Source organism: Sorex araneus, chromosome 2 (genome assembly GCF_027595985.1).
Source record: "Sorex araneus isolate mSorAra2 chromosome 2, mSorAra2.pri, whole genome shotgun sequence".
NCBI lineage: Eukaryota > Metazoa > Chordata > Mammalia > Eulipotyphla > Soricidae > Sorex > Sorex araneus.
Genome location: NC_073303.1, coordinates 210,664,505 through 210,688,090, shown reverse-complemented (window position 1 = coordinate 210,688,090; position 23,586 = coordinate 210,664,505). Strand labels below are relative to the sequence as shown.

The 23,586-nt window shown below is 40.3% G+C and overlaps 2 protein-coding genes across 2 annotated transcripts in view; both read right to left on the bottom strand.

Moving 5' to 3' along the window:
• Positions 1–20,269, bottom strand: part of UNC13C (unc-13 homolog C) — a 473,794-nt gene extending 453,525 nt beyond the window's left edge. The window contains exon 1 of the mRNA XM_055126062.1: positions 17,209–20,269. Within this exon, the coding sequence (XP_054982037.1) occupies positions 17,209–20,179 (2,971 nt within the window). The 5' untranslated portion in view covers positions 20,180–20,269. The remainder of the gene's footprint in view (positions 1–17,208) is intronic.
• The window catches only part of LOC129401738 (uncharacterized), a 41,765-nt gene continuing 38,353 nt past the window's right edge, over positions 20,175–23,586 (bottom strand). The window contains exon 4 of the mRNA XM_055124554.1: positions 20,175–20,433. Within this exon, the coding sequence (XP_054980529.1) occupies positions 20,394–20,433 (40 nt within the window). The 3' untranslated portion in view covers positions 20,175–20,393. The remainder of the gene's footprint in view (positions 20,434–23,586) is intronic.

Genomic DNA, 23,586 nt, shown 5'->3' with positions numbered 1-23,586 from the left:
GAGCCTGGCAAGCTCCCCGTGGCATATTCGATATGCCAGAAACAGTAACAACAAGTCTCACAATGAAGACGTTACTGGTGCCCGCTCGAGCAAATCGATGAGCTACGGGATGACAGTGACAGTAACAGCTTTCTGGAGGTCAAAACTAAGCATCAAATAAAACATGAAGAAATGGGGATGCTAAAACTACATCTCTGAAATCAGATCACACTTGTTGCATTACATACAACCAACGGTTTCTTCATCACAAGTCACACAGAAATGGCACACGGGCAATCATATCCTCTGTAACAAGATCATGTAACATGGGAAGATGATCTGATCCCTGGCTTATGACAGAAGTGAAGCGCTTGTCAATATAGCTCTGCTGGCGAGTCAAAGTTCTGTTGGATAAGTCAACCTTTCCAAATTCATTTTTTTAATTTTAATTTTGGAAGAGTTTAGTTTTTCTTAACATTCGACTTTTTTTGCTATTCCCTCCTTTTTAGTTTTGGTTTCCAATACTATTAATAATTGTTTTTCACAGACATAATCAAAGCATCATACTCTTCACCCATGTACCTAACTCCTACTCCCCTACTCCAGTGTTTTGGCTCCTTGGATGAATCCCAATATCTAATTTTAAAAATCTTAAATATGGTGAGTAAGCACGCAGAATTTAGAAAATCAATGCCTATTCTAAAGATCAATGTTTGCCAAGGTCAGAGATTGTAGGCAGAAGAGCAAGCATGGGAGATGAACTGAAGAGGAACTGAGGGGAAGTTTTAAAGTGATGGACATTCTATATTTTATCTAGTGGCACTATATATATATATATATATATATATATATATATTTGCTAAAGCACATGGAATTATATTATTCAAACAGTTACATTTCATTGTTTATAAAATATGCCTGGATATATTTTATTTTTTGTACAGTTTTAAAACAAACGAAAGAGAAGTCTGTCTGTTTTATATCCTAGTTCTGCTACTTCTTGGCTTTTATCACTCCCATTAGGTTACAGAATGGTTTCTATTTCTGATATATAAGCTGGAGATAATATCACCACCCATGTCACAGAGTATTATGAGCATCATCACTGTATCACTGTCATCCCATTGTTCATCGATTTACTTGAGCAGGCGCCAGTAACGTCTCCATTCATCCTAGCCCTGAGATTTTAGCAGCCTCTCCTTATTTGTCTTTCCCAATGATTGGAGGCTTCTTTCAGGGTCATGGGAATGAGATCATTATACCTTCATATGAGCATCATATGAAGGTATAATGTAAAATATTTAGAATAATATCTAAATAATAAATTATTTAAAATAACAATTTAGAATAATATTTAGAATCATAATGTAAAATATTTAGAAAAATAATTTATAATATGTAAAATTTATAATAATAATAATAATAATAAAAGAACTCTATAAGTGTTATTTAATATTAAATGACTACCTTGCAGGATTCTTAAGAAAATTATTTTGTTAGTGCATGTTGAAGCTATGGGTAGGGCATTCGCCTTGTATGAGGCCAACCTGGGTTCGATTCCTCCGTCCCTCTCAGAGAGCCCGGCAAGCTACTGAGAGTATCCCACCTGCACGGCAGAGACTGGCAAGCTACCCATGGCATATTTGATATACCAGAAACAGTAACAACAAGTCTCACCATGGAGACTTTACTGGTGCCCACTCGAGCAAATCTATAAACAACGGGGTGACAGTGACAGTGATTCAGTGATGTTGAAGCTACATTTAAAAATGCACTGTATCACTGTCATTCCATTGTTCATTCATTTGCTCGAGCGGGCACCAGTAATGTCTCCATTAGTCCCAGCCCTGAGATTTTTGCAGCCTCTCTCCTTACTCGTTTCTTCCAATGATTGGAGGCTCTTTCGGGGTCAGGGGAATGAGATCTGTTATTGTTACTGTTTTTTGGCATATCAAATATGCCATGGGGAGCTTGCCAGGCTCTGCCCCATGGGCCAGATACTCTCAGTAGCTTGCCAGGCTCTCCGAGAGGCATATACATATATTTCCCTCTATGATTTGTTGCTTATTGTCTGAACCCCATCAAATATGGCGTGGTAATTATGTAAAATGGGTAGGGGGTGTCTTATGATGTGTTGCGAGGCCGCAAAGGGGCCCCACGGTTCCAGGAATATGTTGGGTAGAAGAGGTCAGGGGCTGGGGCTGGGTTCCTTGGGGTAGGGAGGGCTCTCACCCACCCCCCTCTGGGGCACCCTGAGTGAAAACAGCCTGGCACACGGAGTCGGTGGCATGGTTATGGGGCCTCATTTTATGCTCCTTCTGAGAGAAGCAGATGTGAGTTCTGGAGGGTGACCCATGAGGAGATTATCTGGAGCTGGCAGGAGATGGATTATGGGTGTGACTCCTGGGTCGTCAGAGATTGGGAGAAGCAGGCAGAGAATCTCTGTTCCCGGGTCCCATTCGTATAAGCGTGGATAATTGACTGCACATTCATCTGGTTCCTAACGGTTCTCACCATTCCTGTAACCCAGCTACTTAGGGGTGCTGCTTCCTTTGAGCAATCTTTTGTCTTGTTTTGTTAGAGGGAGGGGATGGGTTTTGAATCACACCTGGCTGGATTCATGGTTTACTCTGAGCTCTTTGCTCAGGAAACACTCCTGGTGGTGCTTAGGAAACCTAGGTAAACTATCTTTTTGGCCCCTCCAGGGGATCTCTGCAGACCCTCCTAGCCCTGAGAAAGAACGAGGCACTTTTTGCCCTTCTTTGGCCCTAGTTTCATACTGTTATAAAGCTTTGCTGTTTATGAGCCTTTCTTACGTGACTACGAGCTCTTCGAGAGGAGAGGCCTGTTCATTCATCTTAGCGCTTCTGGTTTACATGCAAGACTAATACCGCATCTCAGTTAAGCTCCTGCCAAGAACTGGGACTTTGTGAGCTGGAGCCAGTATTCACTCCACATGAAACCATCCTTAAATATTGATCAGAGGAAAAGTAACCATTTCATAAGGAGAAGCGTCTCTCGTCAAGTTTACCTTATTTTTTTTCTTCTTGAAATATTGGTACCTTTCAATGTTTGTGCATTTTGGAGTCCAGTATTGAATGCCAACCAACATCTCAAAAATGCTTGTTTTGATGTCAGTGCCATCAAAAAATGGAATGTGATGCAAAGCACCATCTTTTCCATGAACCTTACAGATGAATCAGTTGAAGCGCCATTAAGAGGAGTGAGCATGTGTTAAATGAGAGAGAAAAGAGGAAAAGAAAGCTTCTTCCTAACGAAGGGGAAGGAGACCCTATGTTCTAGAATAGAGGCCAGATTTGCAGTTAGGATGAAGAATGTTCTTTAATTACTTAGCAACTTCAGAAAGTCCAGACTAATACAGATAAAGCAGCGTTTTAAAATCCATTTTCTACTTTACTTGTGTAGTCTTTTTTTTAGAGTAGCACATATAAAATGCATATATAAACATAAAATTTAATAAGTCGTAATGGGGCCTATGCATTTTAAAGTAATAAGCATGAAAAAAAGTGTCCACGATAGATGCTGCCATTTTAAAGTAGTAAACATAGTATACTACATGAATCCTTGGGTCCACATGAAAAGTTGGTATTGTCATATTCAGTAGAGCTGAAAGGTTCAAAATCAATGTATAAAAATCTGCTATATAGTAAATTATAGGAGTGAAAATAATTATCAAGCAGGTAGGAGTTGGACAAAATATTATAAAAATGAAATAATAGAAAGCAGGAATAGAATATATAATTTTTGAACTTTAAAAAGACAGTGACTGTCCAGGGAGCTCAGCATCTTAGTATTGTTGAGTATGTCTGGGCAAGCGCATATATGTGCAAGGCCAGGATAGAGGGGCCTTGGGGAAGGACCAAATACCACCGCTCCTCAAAAAGAACAAAAAAGCCATAAAAATTAAATCTGGGGGCTGGAGCGATAGCATATCGGGAGAGCATTTGCCTTGCCCCTCCTGCCTATACTTTCTCCTAAACTCATATTTAAATGAATTATGGTGTTGTTCTAAAATAATTATTTATATGAACCTTAAGATCATGAGGTTTTGTGGGTCTTTCATTCTGACATCTACAATATTCCCATTCCTTTACCTTGGGATCTCCTAGATTTTCAGTTTTCTTTATAATCCCTGTTTTCTGAACTCCATGAAGACTTCTCTCTCTTTATTTCTCTCCCTCTCTGTCTCTCTCTTTCCACACATACAATCTGTTAACAATCTGTTATGTAGTTACCAATAATGAATCATCAGAAGGAGCAAGCAAATAATTGTTCATAATAATAATAATTCTTAATTTATATTATTAGCAAATAATAATAATCCAAATTTTTTTAATAAATTTATCCAATGAGATAAAAGAGTTATACACTGAAAACTATAAGGTACTGGTCTGAAAAATTAAGAAAGTGAATAGAACACAAATAAATGGAAGCATATTCCATATTTGTGGATTAGAAGAGTTAGTAATGTTAAAATAGCTAAACTGCCCATAGTAACGTACAAAATCAATACTATGCCTATATAAGTGCTAATGTCTGGGACTGGGTAGATAATCTGTCCCTGGTTTTTATTTTGTCTATTTTTTAAGCAACTCCACTGCAACCACTCAAAATTAAATGTGTTCACCGTGCAGATCTGCTAGGCATGAAAACCAAACAGATCCAGTGTTTTTATCCCTATGACTTAATACATTTTTCAAGGTTAGCATAAATTACAGCAAATCCAGAAGTTATATATTCTCCTCACTTCTGGGATGAAGAGCTCAGAGGCTTTCTCTAAAAGTGTGTTGCAGGGAAACAAAATAAATTGGAGGAAAGATCATTGTAAGGTCTGCTCGGGACCAACTGGCAGTCAGCTGATGAAAGAGTGACATTCTCAGGATCAAAGACCATTGCCCCCCACACTGTGGAAGACAGGATTTAAGGCCCATTTAGTGACAGGAAGACCCCTGGGGGGGGATGGGATTCTGCGCTTTCTCACACAGACCCTGCTACAGATAACAGAAGGCCAGGCCAGTGCACTGTTCCCACCTGTGCGTATTCCCTTCTTCCCAACTTAAAAGCTTGCTTAGTCTCTCCCAGGACTGGAAGGATAGCACAGTGGGTAGAGCTAATGCCTTGCACGCGGCCGACCCGGGTTCGATTTTTCTGTCCCTCTCAGAGAGCCCGGCAAGCTACCGAGAGTATCCCACCTGCATGGCAGAGTCTGGCAAACTCCCTGGGGCGTATTTGATGTCAAAAACAGTAACAAGTCTCACAATGGAGATGTTACTGGTGCCCGCTTGAGCAAACTGATGAACAGCAGGACAACAGTGCTACAGTGCTACAGTTTTTCCCAGAGAAAAGAAGCCTGGCCTTGCCCCGACCTCCCCAGAGGTTCGCAGGGTCCCACTTGGGGGTGCACCCCCAATAAACTTCTATTCCTTTACCTTGACTCCTCTCTGTCCCTCTGTCTGCTCCCCGTGAGGGCTCCAGCCTATCAACAATCTCTTAGGAATCGGCTGTTTGAACACTTGCTATATTCTCACGGCGACTGCTCTTTACATTCTGCCTGCTGCAGGTCTGAGCCTAGATTATGATATTGTTGATGGAGTTTCTGTGCAAGAGTGTTCAGCACCACAGCCCCCACCAGAGGGTCGGCACCCCTCCTCCTATGTTTCTACGTCTCCTTTTGGCAAACCCAGTTGTGTGGGCCAACTCTTAGAGTCTGTTACCATTGGTCATTTATTACTCTTACTCTGTTTCTATATATTCCACAGATAAGAGAGATTATTCTCTATTTTCCTTCTCCTTCTAACTCAGCTCTGCACGATAACCTCGAGTCCCATCCACATAGCTGTAAATTAACTGTGTGATTTCATCTTTTCTCAAAGCTGACTGGTATTCCATTATACATATATATGTACATATATATACATGTATGTGTGTATATATACGTATATATACATATATATATATATATATATATATATATATATATATAGCAGCACTGTAGTCCGGTGCTTCATCGATTTGCTTGAGCGGGCACCAGTAACATCTCCATGGTGATACTTGTTGTTACTGTTCTTGGCATTTCAAATACACCACAGGGAGCTTGCCAGGCTCTACCATGTGGGTGGGATACTCTCAGTGGTTTGCTGGGCTCTCCAAGAGGGACAGAGGAATCAAACCTGGGTCAGCCACGTGCAAGGCAAACGCCCTACTCTCTGTGTTATCCATTTTTTATTACTAATTCTATTTTGATTTAGTTAGCATGGTTACAACAGCATTAACATTTATGGTTACTATGCCCCACCAACACCAAAGTGTTTAAGACTCTCCACAAATGACATCTTTTTGTTACTTTAAGTCTACCTCATCATTCAATTTATCTACTTACTTCATTACCTTGTATTCATAATTTTGTAAGCCAAAGCCAGTCGTTATAATCTGACAATCTTTATCCATTTTATTTCTCTGTGTACTACAAAGTGAGATCATCTGGCTTTTTTTCACTGAACATGATACCCTCCAGCTTCACCCAAGGTACAGCAAATTGCAGGATTTCATCTTTTCCTGTTGTTTTTTTAAATTATTTTTTAAAATTTGAGGCCCCATGATTTCCAAAACTATTGATTTATGGTTTCATGCATACAATTTTTGAACACCACATCCTCTATCAGAGTGTCTGCATTGCGGAGCATGGCTACGGGCACTGGAGCAGATAAGATCCGACTTTGCAAAGCAGTCCTGAATCAAGGCCCTGCTGAAGGGAGTATGTGAGCAAAGTTGGCAAGAACAGGGTGTCAGCACCAGGTGTCTGGCCTTGAGTCTCACTCGACCTCCTAGTCACATGTGCCCAAGACACAGAAACTGTCACATATACTTATCAAGTCATCCTAACTGCAGCATCCAGCCTTGACTGGGATTACAGGGCAAAACAGAGTAGGAAAGGTATCACTGTATCACTGTCATCCCATTGCTCATCAATTTGCTCGAACGGGCACCAACAACATCTCCACGGTGAGACTTGTTGTTACAGTTTTTTGGCATATAGAATACACCACAGGTAGCTTGCCAGGCTCTGCCTTGCGGGCAAGATATTCTTGGAAGTTTGCTGGGCTCTCTGAGGATGGAGGAATCGAACCCGGGTCGGCCGCGTGCAAGGCAAATGCCCTACACACTGTGCTATTGCTCCAGTCCATAGGAAAGGTAATAAGCTGATAATGCTAAGCTTTATGTGACTGGACCTTCCTGTAAACCTGGAAGGTCCTATAAAAAAAATCTATTAAACATGTGTGTATTTGACAATCAAGTGAACAGCCATCAGCTGCAACGGGAGAGTGTTTCCTGCGTGCCCGTCACTTTCGCCCCTCGTCTACCCAGAACCGTGTGCAACAAGTCTCAGCACCTTGGGGAAAAACTACTCCCAAACACTGCATCGTCTTTTTCTTAAGGCTTCCTGATATTCCATTAGTGAATCAGTGTTTTTTATCCCCTAATTGACACAACCTCACCCCTAACCCTGCCAGACTGACAGAGACAATGGAGGATTTCAACATAAAGCTACAAAGCCAAATGAAAGCATCAAATAAGCTAATACATATGCATAAGAATAAAAACTTATGCAGACAACCATGCAAAACTAACATGGGATTCCATAAAAAAGTGACAAGTCCCCAGAGAGCAAAGCTAAAGAGGCAAAACTGAAGGAGGGAAAGAATGAAAAAAGCCACAATAAAAAAAAATCAATAAGGTTAGAGAATGTGCAACTGAATACTGAGTGAGGGAGAAATGTCCTTTTTAAACCAATAGACCATGAGATGTTCTTCATCAGAGAAATTAAAAATATTTTAAAATTCCAAACACAAATAAAGAGCACATTGAATGGGAAGTCTAACAAATAGACTCAGGCTCAAAGGACAAAGAATATACCAGAAATCAAAGATTTAATCATAGCAATAGCAATCAAAAGACAGTGTGTCAGTAAGACCTGTATATCAATAATCATAGTGAATGCGAATAGTGTGAATTAATATATCAAAACAAATTGAGTGACTACATTAGGGTTTGCCAAAGTTAGCTGCAATTCCTCAACGTGGGGGTGTGCTGGAATAATCCAGGGACAGAAGAAGTCTCTGTGCAATTACGTTTACTTTTGTTTGCTTGCTTAAAATAGATAGATGTCCAGGGGTGTGCGCTTGTTTGTTTGTTTTTCTTAAAAGGGCGTAGTAGGCAAAAGTAGTTTGGGAACCTTTGGAACAGATGGTTAAAAGAACTAAGAGACATCGGTGCTGTGCATAAAATTGTCTCTATCAGATACAAAGACAAACAGAAGCTCAAACTGAAAGACTAGAACAAGACGTTTCGATCAATAATGCAGAACAAATGGCAGGGCCTATTACTATCCTATCGGATACAACAAAACAAAGCAAAAAATGGCATTAAGAGATACAGATGGAAGAAAATGAACAAAAACAATATAATCGTGACTACCAAGGTGTGCATTTAGGGTCAGACTGTCCAATGGTTGGCCCACAAGTATAGCATCACTGGGTTCAACCCCATAGGCCTTCCAGGGTGTGGTCGGGGAGCCAGGGGGCGGGCTAGGTGGGAGACCTCCGGTAGTACAATGCCCAAGTAGCACACACTCTGCCATTATTTATCTGATTGACAAGATTCACGAGGACTGATTCCTGAGTCCCCAAAACACCACTTGGAAGGTATCTATCTATCTATCTATCTATCTATCTATCTATCTATCTATCTATCTATCTATCATCTATCTATATATCTATATATATATTTACATCCAGTTTAGAGGTACAGCCCCCCAAGTAATTATTACCAGACAACAAGCATTGCAGTCATCATAGGCAATCTCATGCCATTTATAGCAATGGAAAGATCTTCCATTCAGGAGCGTCTCACCTTGTACGAGGCTGATCTGGATTCAATCTCTGGCACCCCATATGGTCCCCTGTGCACCACTAAGAGCAACCATTGAGTGCAGAGCCAGGAGCACTCTGTTCTGAGCACCACCAGATGTGGCCCAAAATTCAAACAAAATAGGATAATCCTTCAGTCAGAATTTTAACAAAGGGGCTGGAGTGATAGCACGGTGGGTAGGGCATTTGCCTTGCATGCAGCTGACTCAGGTTCAATTCCCAGCATCCCATATGGTCCCCTAAGCACCGCCAGGAGTAATTCCTGAGTGCAGAGTCAGGAGTAAACTCTGTGTATCACCAGGTGTGACCCAAAAGAAAAAAAAATTTAACAAAGAAATAATGACATTAATTGATGACATTTGATGTGATGCACTTAATTTTCTCAATTACACATAAAACATTCTCTAAGATAGATCAAATATTGGCATACAAAAGAAAGCTCACTAAGCATGTGAATATAAACTAATCCTTATCTTTGATGAGAGAAAAAGAAAGAAAAAAACCACAATGACAAAAAGAATTAATAATTAAGAGGTGAGGTTACAACCTTTGCTGCAGATATAGAAAGGAACATATGAGTTTACTGTGAACATCTATCTGTCACTGTCACTGTCACCCCATTGCTCATCGATTTGCTAGAGTGGGCACCAGTAAAATCTCCATTATGAGACACATCATTACCATTTTTGGCATATCACATATGCCACAGGTAGCTTGCCAGACTCTGCTCTGTGGATGGGATACTCTCAGTAGCTTGCCAGGCTCTGCAAGAGGGGCAGAGGAATTGAACCCGACTTGGCTGCGTGCAAGGCAAAAAGCCTTACCCACTGTATAAAAGTCTAGAACCAGATTGATTCACAGTTAAACTTTTCAAAATTGCTAAAGAACTAAGACCCATCATGGGACCTGGAACGTAATTCAAAGTGGGAGACCACAATTCCTAAAATCAGAAGGTTCTGAGTTTGTTCCCCATGGACCTCTGAGCACACCTAGGTGTGGCCCTATTGGCTCCTAACATTGCCAGGCTCCAAGAATGTCCAGCAGCCTGGTCCATATGTATAGCTCTGATTGACAGTACAGGGGAAGATACTTGCCTTGCATGCAGCCCACCTGATTTTAATCCCTGGAATCACATATGGTCCTCCAAGCAGTGCCAGACATAATCCCTAAGGGCTGAGCCCTTAGGCTGTAGATCTGAACAGAGTTGAGTGTGACTCAAACAAACAAAAATAAAAATATGTAACAGGGAATGACCCCTGTCATCTCCGCCACAAATGCCACTGTGCATAGTCCAGAATAGAACACTCCCAAACACATTCTGCAAAGTCAAAACACACTAACCCTCAGATCATAAAAGAATACCACACAGAAAATAGAAAAACCACAGACCACTGTTTCTAATAAGTATAGAGACAAACATTTTCCCTCTAGCTACTCAGCTGTGTTGGGTCCTGACACCACAGACGAGGTCTGATTGCTAGTGGACCACAGAACTGTGTGTTTTGCACCACAATCAGAAGTGTGACTACAGAAGTGTGTTTGCACCACAACCCATATGTATATCCTGCAACCAAACTGTTCACAACTCACTGTACAAGCACTGAAGAGAAATGTGTAAGGAGAATGGCTAAGTGTGCAAGTATCACAAACCTTTTGGCATTTGGTCCTGGTTATAGCTACAACAGCAACTACAAAGGGGGAATTTTATTTTTTTTATTTATTTATTTATTTATTTGCATTTTGGGTCACACCCGGCAATACTCAGGGGTTATTCCTGGCTCTGCCCTCAGGAATTACTCCTGGCGGTGCTTGGGGGACCCTATGGGATGCTGGGAATCAAACTCGGGTCGGCTGCTTGCAAGGCAAATGCCCTACCTGCTGTTCTATCGCTCCAGCCCAAGGGAGGAAATATTATACCTCGAGTCAGAGTATCCCAGCAACTTGGAACTCAACATGAAAGCATTGTGCCTAAAAATAAGATGCCTTGGGAATCAGTGGAACAATCAGACATTTTAAGTAGACTGATCTTGATCTTGATCCCAGTTAAGGTAACTAGATCACGCCCTTGATGACCTGTTGAGTGTATGGATTTTTCTGGGATTTGCTTCTCTCTCAATAATTCCCATTTGGGGGTGTTTATAGGGTCCCATACCATCTAGTCAAGTAACTGAGACCCTTCATCAAGAAAGCCTTCTTGGAAGCAACCTCATGCCTCCTCAGGCTACCAATTCTCTCTGTTCCTGGATGTTTTACTTGCCGAGTTGATAATCAGAGTTAGATACAGATGTTATAAGAGATATAATCTCTAGGCAGTAGTTTTTCTCTAGGGCCTTAGTCTATTCTTAGTTGTCCCTGACCTTTATCTTAGAGTTCAAATCTATGTCTGTTTCTGGTTCTAGCACCTTCCTTTCTATCATAACTATCGGCAGTGGATTATTCTACCCATCGTTGTATTTTAAACCAGAGTTCAAAATTACTTGATTTTATTCCACATTTAAAAATTCCCTAATGTGTTATAATTTCTTTAGACTAGGTCTCTTTGCTTCCATTTTCAGGAAAAATAAACAATTACATTAGTAGAAACAAAGAACAAAAATATATCTTTAATTCATCTATTTTACATAACACTTTCCTGAATCACTGGAATTGGAAATTTACAAAGTAGTCTCTGAGGTAATATTCTGAATGCGATCTGGAAATCAACATCTTTCATTGTCAACTAATATTTCCCTTAAAAAAATTGTTAACAGTTTTTAGCTTTCCTAAAATACAAGTTTTCCAAATATAAAACTTGGGAGTCAATAATTTTAAATACAATCTTACAAGTGGCATGATACAGAAAAAATAAGACTCCGTGATTCTGTCTAATGTATATCATATTCTATCAATTATGATCTTTTCTTTCAATACTCTTATTAGCTGGACTGGAGTGTTAACACAGTGGGTAGGGTGTTTGCTTTGCATGTGGCCAACCTGGGTTCGATTCCTCCATCCCTCTCGGAGAGCCGGGCAAGCTACCGAGAGTGTCCCGCCCATATGGCAGAGCCTAGCAAGCTCCCCGTGGTGTATTTGATATACCAAAACTGGTAACAAGTCTCACAATGGAGACGTTACTGGTGCCCGCTTGAGCAAATTTATGAACAATGGGACGACAGTGCTGCAGTGCTACAGTGCTACTCTTATTAGCTATATATAACCTTAGCCTTTTTTTGCTTCTCTGAAATTGTCATTAAATTTTTGACATGAGACTAATATGTTATCTCTCCCAAAATTATTGTGAGCTTAAATATATACTTAAATTTTCTACAACTCAATTTAATAGAAAATATTAAACACAGATTATTTTCCATCCTTAGCTCTAAGTTCCATTTCATACCAAAATATGTTTTGAGACATTCAGTTCTACTTAAAACAAATTATCTTATACACACCATGAATACATGCTAACACATATGTTAAAGGAAAAAAAAAGTCTATAAAAGCCAGAGACATGGCTCAGAGAACTGGGATGTGTGGCCGACATGCACAGGGCCTTTGCTTTAATCTTCTCCTGCTTCCTGAGCAACACTAAGTGAGCTGATGGACCCATGAACCACTTAGAAGACCCAAAACAAAAGAAAATGAAACAAAAAGAGTAAAAAAAAAAAGAGGGTATGTTTGTTCCTGGATACAGCGTATCTGAAACCAATTCACTTTCTTAAAAATGGAAGACATTAAAAATTTTACTTTTCCCTTTGACATGTTGTTACTTTACTGCTTTATTCATAAAAACTCGCTTCAATTGTATCAACAGTATCTATGTCATTTGGATCCAATCTATATGATTTGGGTTCTATAGCCATATCTGTGAGCTCCATTATAAATCTAAAAATTAATAATATCTAGTGACAAGATTCCAAATAATTTCCAATTTTACACAATCACTGTAAGAATAACAACAACTGGGGCTGGAGCGATAGCACAGCGGGTAGGGCGTTTGCCTTGCACATGGCCGACCCGGGTTCGATTCCCAGCATCCCATATGGTCCTGTGAGCACTGTCAGGAGTAACCCCTGTACATCGCTGGGTGTGACCCAAAAAGCAAAAAAAAAAGACTAACAACAACTATTACAAAACTTTCTACATCGTACTATGAGCTACCCAGTCTGTGAATTAATCTTTCTGTTTTTACTATTATCTGTCAACATATTAGACCATATGTAATTTTTAACATGATAAAACTTCAAACTCATAAAGAATATTACAATAAATTTCATGCCCTTACTTGGAGCCAAAATATCCCCTTAGGAAATTGTATAACTTTATAAACAAAGTAAGAGTCGTGATAAAAGTACTATTGGTTATGCTAATTATATATACTTATTGCCAGGAAGTAAATTTCAAAACAAAACATTTTTGATCTAGAAAAATTTACTTCATACTGACAAGAGCCTCAAATTCAGGATAAAATATATTCATATGGTAACTACTACATTAGATAAGCCTTGATTCATAAGATAAATTAAAGTTATAAATAATAAAACTGAAAATAAATAATTAAATATCAAATCTCCATCTCTTTTATAGAATTTCTTTGTCTCATGAAAATCCTTTACTTGGAATGATCCTTGTGACTAATGCTATCCTCCATCTTAATCATGTTTTTTCATACTAAGAGGCAAAATAAAAACCCAAACCTCTGAGTTAAGTAAAGAAAGAATTGCTCTAAATAATGGAAATAGCATCAATTAATGCTGGAGAGGACCCTTACTATGATTTGAGGATGTTGCCCAAGCTTTCAACACCTCTCCTGTAAAATTAGGAAATTGTGTAATCAAATTCATCGTGGTGGTAAGAAACCACAGAATGAAGCAAATAACCTGTCACGAAAGAATCTGGTATTTAAAAGTGACCAATAGCTACTGTTTACTTCCAACCATATCTCCACATGCTCAGGGCGTAAGCCACAGTTCTAGCAGATTAATGCCACAGTTTGAATTTGATTTGGCTTTGAAGTGCGTTTTCTAATGTAGCATCCCGTTTCCCTTAATCTAGGCACTATATTAGACCCACTGTCTCTGATTAGGAGCAGTACAAGTGGAAGAATCCAAACAACGTGTGCAAATTTACATTATATAAGATGATGTTGGTCCCATCAAACACATATGAGAATTCAAGTATATGGAAATTCAACGGAGACAATTCCAGGGGACAGATGGCAAAGGGTTGGCAGTGGAGGGATTGGAATGTCACATCCAGGGGCGGGTTAGGACCAGTTACACAAAAGGTTCTACCAGCAGGGTGCAGCCCCAAGGGCAGAATATAATCTCCACGAGGTTTCTGCATATAGCACTCTAAAATCCCGTCTTTGCACATAAGGGGAGAGATGAGGGGAACACTCTCAGAAACATGATCAACTTAATATCCCTGAGTCGAAGCACTGTGGGTCTTTAAAGTCCCTCTTTACCAGAAGACAGAAGTTAAAATAAGTGATTCCGTGTATCATCTTCTCCAGAATTTACAGCAAGCACTCTGCAGCCCAGTCTCGCCAGAACAGAGGGAAATACCGTGCCCTGGTCTCATGGGGCCCTGGTAACTGTGGGGAGGAAGGTCTCTTGGCATCTCCCAGAAGCCCAGTTAACAGATGGCCCACAAACGCGAAATTCATCAAGGCGATTGGCACTTCATTGACACGCACGGAGCAGGAAGGGACCTAAATCTGCCCTCGTTTGGCTGCCCTTTCTCGGAAGGCATATTGACAGCACCAGAGGGAGAAAATTGCCTGAGTGCTGCCAAGGGAAAAGAAGATGGCCTTTCAAATCTAGGCCACCGCAAACGCCCCGGGTGGAAAAGTGCCTCTCAAAGAAGCATCACAGAGACGTGTCTGATTTCCACTAGGAAAGATTGGATCCTGGGGATCCCACTCAAGGTTGGCTCACAGGCTAGCAAGCAACACTTGAAGATGACAAGGGTGGCCGAGATCTCTGTAAACAGGATTGTCAGGGCTGACTTCTTTTCTTTTCTTTATTGTGGTTTGGGAGCCACCTAGTTTTGTGCCCAGGTGATTCTGGAAATTCTCAGAAATTTATAGTGCGTGGATCAATCCAGGGTTTACTTACCCCATGCAAGGAGCACACCTTACCCCCTGTACTACCTCTCTGGCACACATCAGATACTCTTTCCATCTATTTTAGAATTCTTGAGTCCATCTTATGTGGACAGTCAAGTGCATCATTGTTTTCTAAGGTTAAGTAGCCCTGGACCGCTAAAGTTGTTAACTCTTTGAAGTGTAATTTCCTGTATCGACCTACTTTGCACAAGTCTGCTACTTTGGGGTCATCAAAAAATTGATGAAGATGTATTTTTCCCTCAGTTATTTACAACCCCATCATACTAATAATATTGCCTAGTATTTCTGTTTCCTTAACCAACTTGCATAAAATATCCATCACATACACATATTTCTTAGTCTTAGTATGTCTTTGAATATGCCTGTATTCAGAGCAAATAAAATACAATGTCAAACTGCTGGCCTGTATTACAAGGAAATATCAAGTTTTAATGATAAGAATATCTTATTATTAAAAGTTACTCTGGAACAAAAAAGACATTATCCTAATATTTATTTACATAAAATATTGACTACTTTGCATAAAAAAAATTCCATTAAAAACATAACAAAAATTATACCCAACATACCCAAGGTTTCTTTGACATGAATTTTTCCATAAATAAGATATATCAAATGAGTTATTTTATATAGACATATTTTGAGAGCAAAGGATCTTGTTTATTTTTTTTACAAGAACCTTGTAATTCCATTTTAGAAACTAAAAGAGTAATGATATAGTTATCAGATTCTATATTTTACCCATTTAAATCAGAAAATAACCATAATAGAGGGCTGTCTGATGACAATTTTGGCAAAAAAAAAATGAGTAGCTACTAATAATGGAAGCTATTATATTGTTTCATGTCAGTAGCACTTGATCACATAAATATGAAATCCTCAAAGTAAATATTTTCATTGAATATGACAATGCCATAATCAAGAAAGATACTAACAATATATAATTTAAAGCAATTTATATTATATTAAACTGTCCAAATATGACAAGTGTGAAATACTAAGAGATTAGGATAAGCACAAATAAATTTTGGTTAAGTAAAAAAAAAATTATCAAATTATTTTATTTGTTGGAGGCACTTTTCAAAAGCCCACCACCTTTGGGGACCATAGCAATAGTACAATGGGTAGGGCACTTGCCTTGTAGGTGACTGACCTGGGTTTGATCCCTGGTAGCCCATGTGACCCCCCAAAAATTGCAAGGAATAATCCCTGGGTGGTAGCAAGGAATAAGCCTTGAGCACTGCAGGGGTGGCCCCAAAAACAAAACAAAGCAAAACAAAATATGACCTTAAGTTGTTCAAATAAAATATCATGTAAAATTGCTAAGTAAGTTACTCTTCACTTGATACAGAAGACTTCCGCTCCTCTGGAAGAAAGTTCTTGGTTGTAATCCCTGATCAGCAAAGAAGTTCTTTTAGCCACTCAGACGTGGCTTAGGGTTTTCACTCTATTGCGTTTCAGTGAGGGGGGCTCTGATATCCCTTCACCCCACAGGGTACCTCGGTTTGGCTATGCTGAACCAATACCTGCTTCCTACTGGCTCAGAGTTTATATATGAGGTAAAATGAAGCGATAGGCTGAAAATGTAGACGTTAGTAATCAAATTGACTATAACGTCTCCCCCAACCCTTCTTGTTAACCCTAGGCTGGATTCCAGAATACCCTAGTTTTTCTCACCTTTTGAAAATTGATGCTTATAATTGGTTAATATAAAATAAACCCTGTACCTAATCCTAATAGGGAACTTTTATGTCACTGAACTTACATGGTTTTTTTGGGGGGTGATGGGCACCAGTCTGTGCTCAGGGCTTACTCCTGGCTCTGTGTTGGGTATCACTCTAGGAAAGACCCAGGGAACTATATATGGTTCCAGGGATTGAACCGGGGTCAGCTGTATGCAAGGAAAGCATCTTACCCACTCTACTACCTCTACCCCCTTTAATGTTCATTTTTGTATGATCTTCATACTTCAAAACACTTTCACTCTATAAGTCACCAAAAACAACTTGTTGAGAGGCCTCATTGAGTAAAATGAGAATGTTTCTCAGAATAAACAAATTCCTAGCAGGTAAGTTCTACCTGTTAAAGAGTATAAAGAGAACATGCCCTAAAGAAGTACTACCAACTATTAAAACGCAGTTACTTCGTAAAGTAGTATTTAAATATGAGTACCTCCAGCCAGGATCTTCTCCTCCAATTCTGCCATCTGCTTTCTGTAGGCACTTAAAGCTGCTTCTTTGAAAGACGGGCGGATTCTTTTGGGCTTTGGGGTTTCCACTGGCTGCTCAGGGATGTTTTGGTTTTCATCTTCTATTTCTATTTCATCTGATATTTCATTTAGGGGTTCCAATCCCCCTTCGCTCACCATATCATCCTCCTGTCCATCATAACCCTCATCTTGGGGGGTTTCATAGGGCGTTTCATACGAAGGGTGATCATATTCCTGCATCTGTTCATCCGTTTCCACGATACTGGTCCTGTTCTCTAGCTTAGCAAGGACTTGTTCCATCACTTCGACATAATCGGTTTCACTATCAACTGGTTCACTATAGTCCTTCTCATCCTCTGCTTTGTAGTAATAGGGCTCTGTGTAGATGTCAGAGTCAAGGGTGGTACTTGATTCATTTGCAGTTGATTGGGATAATGTCCTAAATCGCCCCATTAAAGAAGAACCACTGTCTTCATACCCACTGAGACTCTGAGTGCTTTTGTTCCACACGACTTCCAAGGCTGACTTAGCCCTTTGGAGTGTAGATCCAAATTTTGGAAAGCTGAACGATTTGTCAGAAAGGTCAATGCTTAATCGGCTCTGCCAAGATTTGGGTGGGGCTTCCTCGGAGTCATCGCTTTGCATTTCACTTTGACTCCGGTACATCATGGACAACTGGTTCCGATTGGGGTACTCTTCTTTAGCTTTAGCTTCAGTATAATCATACTGACTGCCCCATTCCACCTTTGGTTCATTATCCAGCCCTGGGCATGGAGAGGAATTGTCATCTTGGGTTAAATCACAGCTCTCAGAGTCATCCTGAAGGTCACTGTGGCACTTTCCTGAGTCTTCCAGCTCTCTATTGGAAACATCTAGTTGTTGATCAGAGAGGCTGTTCGTGTCAAAATCAAAAGCTTCCTTGACAGATGAATCCAAGCCTAACGCAACGACCTGCGCTCCGTTATCCCATTCCTTCCACGGAGAAAGGTCATGTAAGGAAACCTGAGAGTCGCTGTTGTGACTCTGGCTTTCAGAGGCACACACCAGGCTGTTACTCATTCCATGACCCTCAGTTTCTGTGTTCGCAGCTTCACTCGGCCCTTGAACCCCCTGCCCAGCCACATGTGAAGGCTGACCCTGAGGACTGCCACACAAGGCAAGAATGCCCTCCTGTTTCCGCTGCCAGAGTTCCCAGTCGGAGCACGACAGGAGGGAGCTGCCGTGAGTTCGAGTGAAAAACTGATTTTCTGCAAAGTCTTCTGAGTAAGATTGGCACAATTTTGAGAAATCTGACTCAGAACGACTAAGTTTAGCCGTGAAAAAATCACTCTGAGAATGCCAGAGCGGTGTTGCATCTGTGTAACGAGCTCCGGTCTGCTGGTCCACACTCGTTGAGTCTGGTGAGCCCATTTTGTAATCGTTTGATTTATTTGAGGTTCTGCTGCTGTGAGCAGTTTTATTCTTGGATCTAGCACTGTGTGATTTCGAACTTGACTTGGAAGTACTTCCCTTTATTGGGAACTCAGACGTGGAAAGCGGGGCGTAGCTGTTTCTGTTGAGATCAGATTCCAGTTCTCCATCACTATCATTTTGTGGCAACCAACTGGTCTTGATTTTGGGTTCTGGGGTGGACAGCTTCATATCCATGCTTTCATATGTCTGGGAGGACGGTATTGATCTCTCTTTCCTTTCTCTGATATCATGGGTAAGAATATCTGTGGAGATCCCAATGCCTGTTCCTTTAAGTTTATAAGATTTCTTTAAAACAGAATCCCGTTGTTGGGGAGTTTCAAAGTACACGAGAATGGGCCTTGGTTTTGCATTGGGACAGTCCCGCTGGTGCCCTATCCTCTGAGCAAATTCAATTTTAATAGCATGTAATGTGTCTGAAAAGCCCAGCTTCTCTACTAGAATTTGGTACACCACGCTTTCAGCATGCTCAAATCTTTCCTCCGGCACGTTTAAAAATCTTAAGCTTGACTTGCTGCCCATTTGACCTAAGCGTTTAATATAATCATGGATGTCTCTCGTCTCTCTTCTAGACTGGATGAAACCTGTTCGAAGCTGTTCAATCTCACTCTGCACAACCTCCACACTGCTCGATATCTCATCGATGGAGTGCTTGAGGGCATTCACATGGCCTCGCAGTTCAGAAAGCTCCACTTCTATCTGACTTATTCCCTGAAGCTCCTTAAAGATCATTTCCATGACATCATGCGTTTGGCTAATGCAGCCAGAGGAACTGAATCCTGGCTCCAGGGCACTTGTCTTTGGGTGGCGGGCCGTTCTGTCCAAAGATTTGCTTCGGATTCCCCAAGTTTTCTTCATTGCACTCAACTCCGAATCCGAGGAGACACACTCCTGACTCTTCTTCCATTTCCTTAGCTTGCGCAGAGCTCCTAGCTTTAAGCCGTGCAGAGTCCGCTCCCCATCCGAGCTGCCTTCCGAAGGAGCCAGGCTGCTGGAACTCTTTCTGTTGCGTCTGACGGGCATGGTGAGGTGGGGTAGAGCCTGCTTTTCAGTACCAGTCCTTAGTTCACTTAGTGATTCTGAATAGGAACTCTCGATGGAAGATGACTCTTGAAGCAGGTCTTCATGATCACTGTTGGTTGCATTAATATTCTTTTTCAGGCCATTGGCAATCGCTACCCGATAACTGAAGGTGGGTGACAGGGAAAATTCTCGATTCGTCTCCGCTTCTTTAGTAGAGAAGTTGTAAGTAGAGGAACACTTGGCAATTTTCTTTACCGTGCTCTTGAGGGTATTAGAAAATTTGGGGGGTTTGGTTTGATCTTCCGGAAGAAAGTCTTGCTCCTTTTTCTGTTGTTGCCACTCTCTTTTTTTGGTTGTATGACCCAATTTCTTTGTAAACATTCCTTTGCAAAGTTTATGTATGTAAGGTAAAATCAAGCTCTTGAAAAGATGAGCCACCATGGAGGGCAATGCGTGCAAGCGTTTCGACCCCAAAGTAAACAAGGGATCAGGATGAAAATCTGTAAATCCAAGGCAAGCATCACTGTTCAGATGGTCTATGAATCACTGAAAATGGAAGTGAAGGCAGCTGTGGCTCTACCCCAATGCGGGTGGTCTGAAAGCAAGAGAAGCACATCTCTGCTGATGAAATATATGCCTTCCCGAAGGAGGGTTCTCATGATTTTCTCTCATTTCCACATAACTTCAGGAAGTGTCTGAAAGAAGGGTGAAAATAATTATTAGCATCCAAGTCTAGATTTATGTGCTTTCCAGCACTTTCCAAAATTATTCCAGGTAAAGAACACATAAAAATTTGTAAGAGTTGGGGGCTGGAGCAATAGCACAGCATGTAGGGTGTTTGCCTTGCACGCAGCCAACCCAGGTTCAATTCCCAGCATCGCATAGGGTCCCCTGAGCACCACCAGGAGTAATTCCTGAGTGCAGAGCCAGAAGTAAACCCTGAGCATCACCGGGTGTGACCCCCCCAAAAAAAAGCAAAAAGTAAATAAATTTGTGAGAGTGGACAGGGAATTACCTGAATTGCAAATGATTTTGACAATAGTTACTTTCACAAAGCAACCAGTTTAAGAAAATAAGTACCAAAACTATGACTAAATTATTATTTTTCTCCTAATCACTTATTGGTGGATACAATTAAAATAATATTGAGAACTGGAGAGAGTACTGTGGTAGGGCACTTGCCTTGCATGCAGCCAACCCAGGTTCAATCCCCAGCATCCCATATGGTCCCCAGAGCACTGTCAGGAGCAATTCCTGAGTGCAGAGCCAAGCGTAATCCCTGAGCATCACCGGGCATGACCCAAAAAGCCAAAAGAGAAATAAATAAAATAAAATAATATTGAGACAGATTATGATTATTTAGAAAATAGCCCGTTTAAAATGACAGGTAAACTCAATAAGTTATATTTATTGCATGATATTATCATTTCCACGCTGTGGCTTTGTTCTATTACCTAAAATTTTATTTACTTATGCAAACACAGAATCAGTGGAAAAGATGAATTCAATAGTAATGAGCTCCGACTATGTAGTAACAACAGACAAATAAATAAGAAAATACTTAAAATTAATTTAACAATATTGATCTTCATTTTTTTGCTAATTTCCTCACTTTTCTACATATTCAATGCTTGACAAATATGAGAGTGTCTCTTTTTGTATTTGTTTATTTGCTTTTGGGCCACACCCGGTGGTGTCCAGAGCTTAATTCTAGTTCTGCGCCCTGGGATCACTCCCAACACTGCTGGGTTGACCTTATAGGGTCCACCAAGGAATTGGGTGAGAGTAGGCTATGTGCAAGGCAAGTTACTTAACCCCTTTAGTATCTCTCTAGTACTCTCGAATTTCTTAGTGATTAAAATAATAAAAGAGGAGTGGGACAAGGACTGTGCAGACCCGAAAGATGGAGCACTGAGGTTTTCAAGGCAGTGTGGGCCTCAAGCTGGCAGTGGCTCCAAACTACTGATGCAATATGCAAAGCGGTAATATTCGAACTTTCAGGATAGAAGGTCGGGGGGTGTGTTCTCTTGAGCTGTGGCTGCGGACATGGCCACCAATTTATCCCCCCACACAAACACACCATCATATCCCGTTAGAATCACAAAATATCCTCCTATTCAGAACTCACTAGGGCAGTCTCACTACCCCAACCACAATAGGCCATATCCATTAACCCCTACTCATACCAACATTCCCTGTAAAACACAAAAGCAACAGTGAGTGCAAAAATCCCAGTTGTGACGGTAACAATAGTAAGACAATGCAGAAACCTCCAGGCTTAGTGAGAGAAGATTCTAGCCTAGATGGTGCAACCAGTAATAATGAACTATAAACTCTCTGACAAGGAATTTAAAATAGAGTTGTTAAGGATGCATGAGAACCTTGAAGAAATGAATAAATGAATAAATTCCTGGATTATAATAACCTTCCAAAGCTGATCCAAGAAGATTTGGAATACCTGAACAGACCTATCATCAAGGAAATTGAAATTGTAATTGAAAGTCTTCCACAAAACAAAACCCAGACCCGGATGGATTCACTAGTGAACTCTTTCAAACCTTTCAATAGGACCAATCCTTTTTAAGCTTTTCGAGGACATTGAAGAAGCAGAAAGTCCCAGTTTCCATGAACCAAATATCACCTCAATACCCAGAGCATAGACACCACAAAAGAAGAATATTTCAGACTGAACTACCTGATGAACACAGATACAAAGAACCTCAACAAAACACTTATAAATAGAATCCAACGACTCAAAAAAATCATACACCATGACCAAGTAGGTATCATTCAGGGAATGCAAGAATGGTTTAACATTCTCAAGTCAATCAACATAATACATCATGTCAATAAAAGGAAAAATTTAAAATGATGGAATCATAGCAATATGTGCAGAGAAAGCATCTGACAAGATTCAACAAGTATTCTTTTTTTTTTGCTTTTTTGGGTCACACCTGGCGATGCACAGGGGTTACTCCTGGCTCTGCAGTCAGGAACCACTCTTGGCAGTGCTTGGGGGACCATATGGGATGCCGGAGATTGAACCCAGGCCGGCTTTGTGCAAGGCAAACACCCTACCCACTGTGCTATAGCTCCAGCCCCTCAACAAGTATTCTTGATAAAAACTCTCAATAAAATATTGTCAAAACCATCTACCACAAGTTCACAGTATACATTATTTTTAACGGGGAAAAACTAAAGGCTTTCACCCTAAAATTCAGCACAAGACAAGGTTACCCACTCTTGCCACTCCTAATCATATAGTACTGAAAGTACTTGCACAGCAGTTAGGCAAGAAAAAGATATCAAGGGAATCCAGATAGGAAAAGAAGAACTCAAGCTTTCACTATTTGCAGAAAACATGATATTATACTTAGAAAATCACAAATAATCTTGGAAAAACTCCATAAACAATAGAATTGTATAGTACAGTGGCAGGTTACAAAATCACTACCAAAAGTCCATGACTTTCCTATTTACAAAAAAAATGAAAGAAAAGAGAGAGATTAGAAAAACAACCCCATTCACAATCGTGCCTCAGAAAACAAAGTATCTCAGAATCAGTTTAACTAAAGAGGTGAAGGACCTATAGAAAGAAAACTAAAAAAAATTACTTCAAGAAATAAAAGAGGACATGATAAAATGGAAACACATTTCTTGCTTATGGATTGGAAGGATTAACATTGTCTAAATGGCAATATACCGTAACACAGATGCAATGCAGTCCCCATAAACATATCCATGGTATTTTTAAAAAAAAAATAGATCAAGCACTCCTGAAATTCATATGGAACAACAACCTTTCACAAATAATTAAAGCAATCCTTGGAAGAAAGCAAAAAATGAAC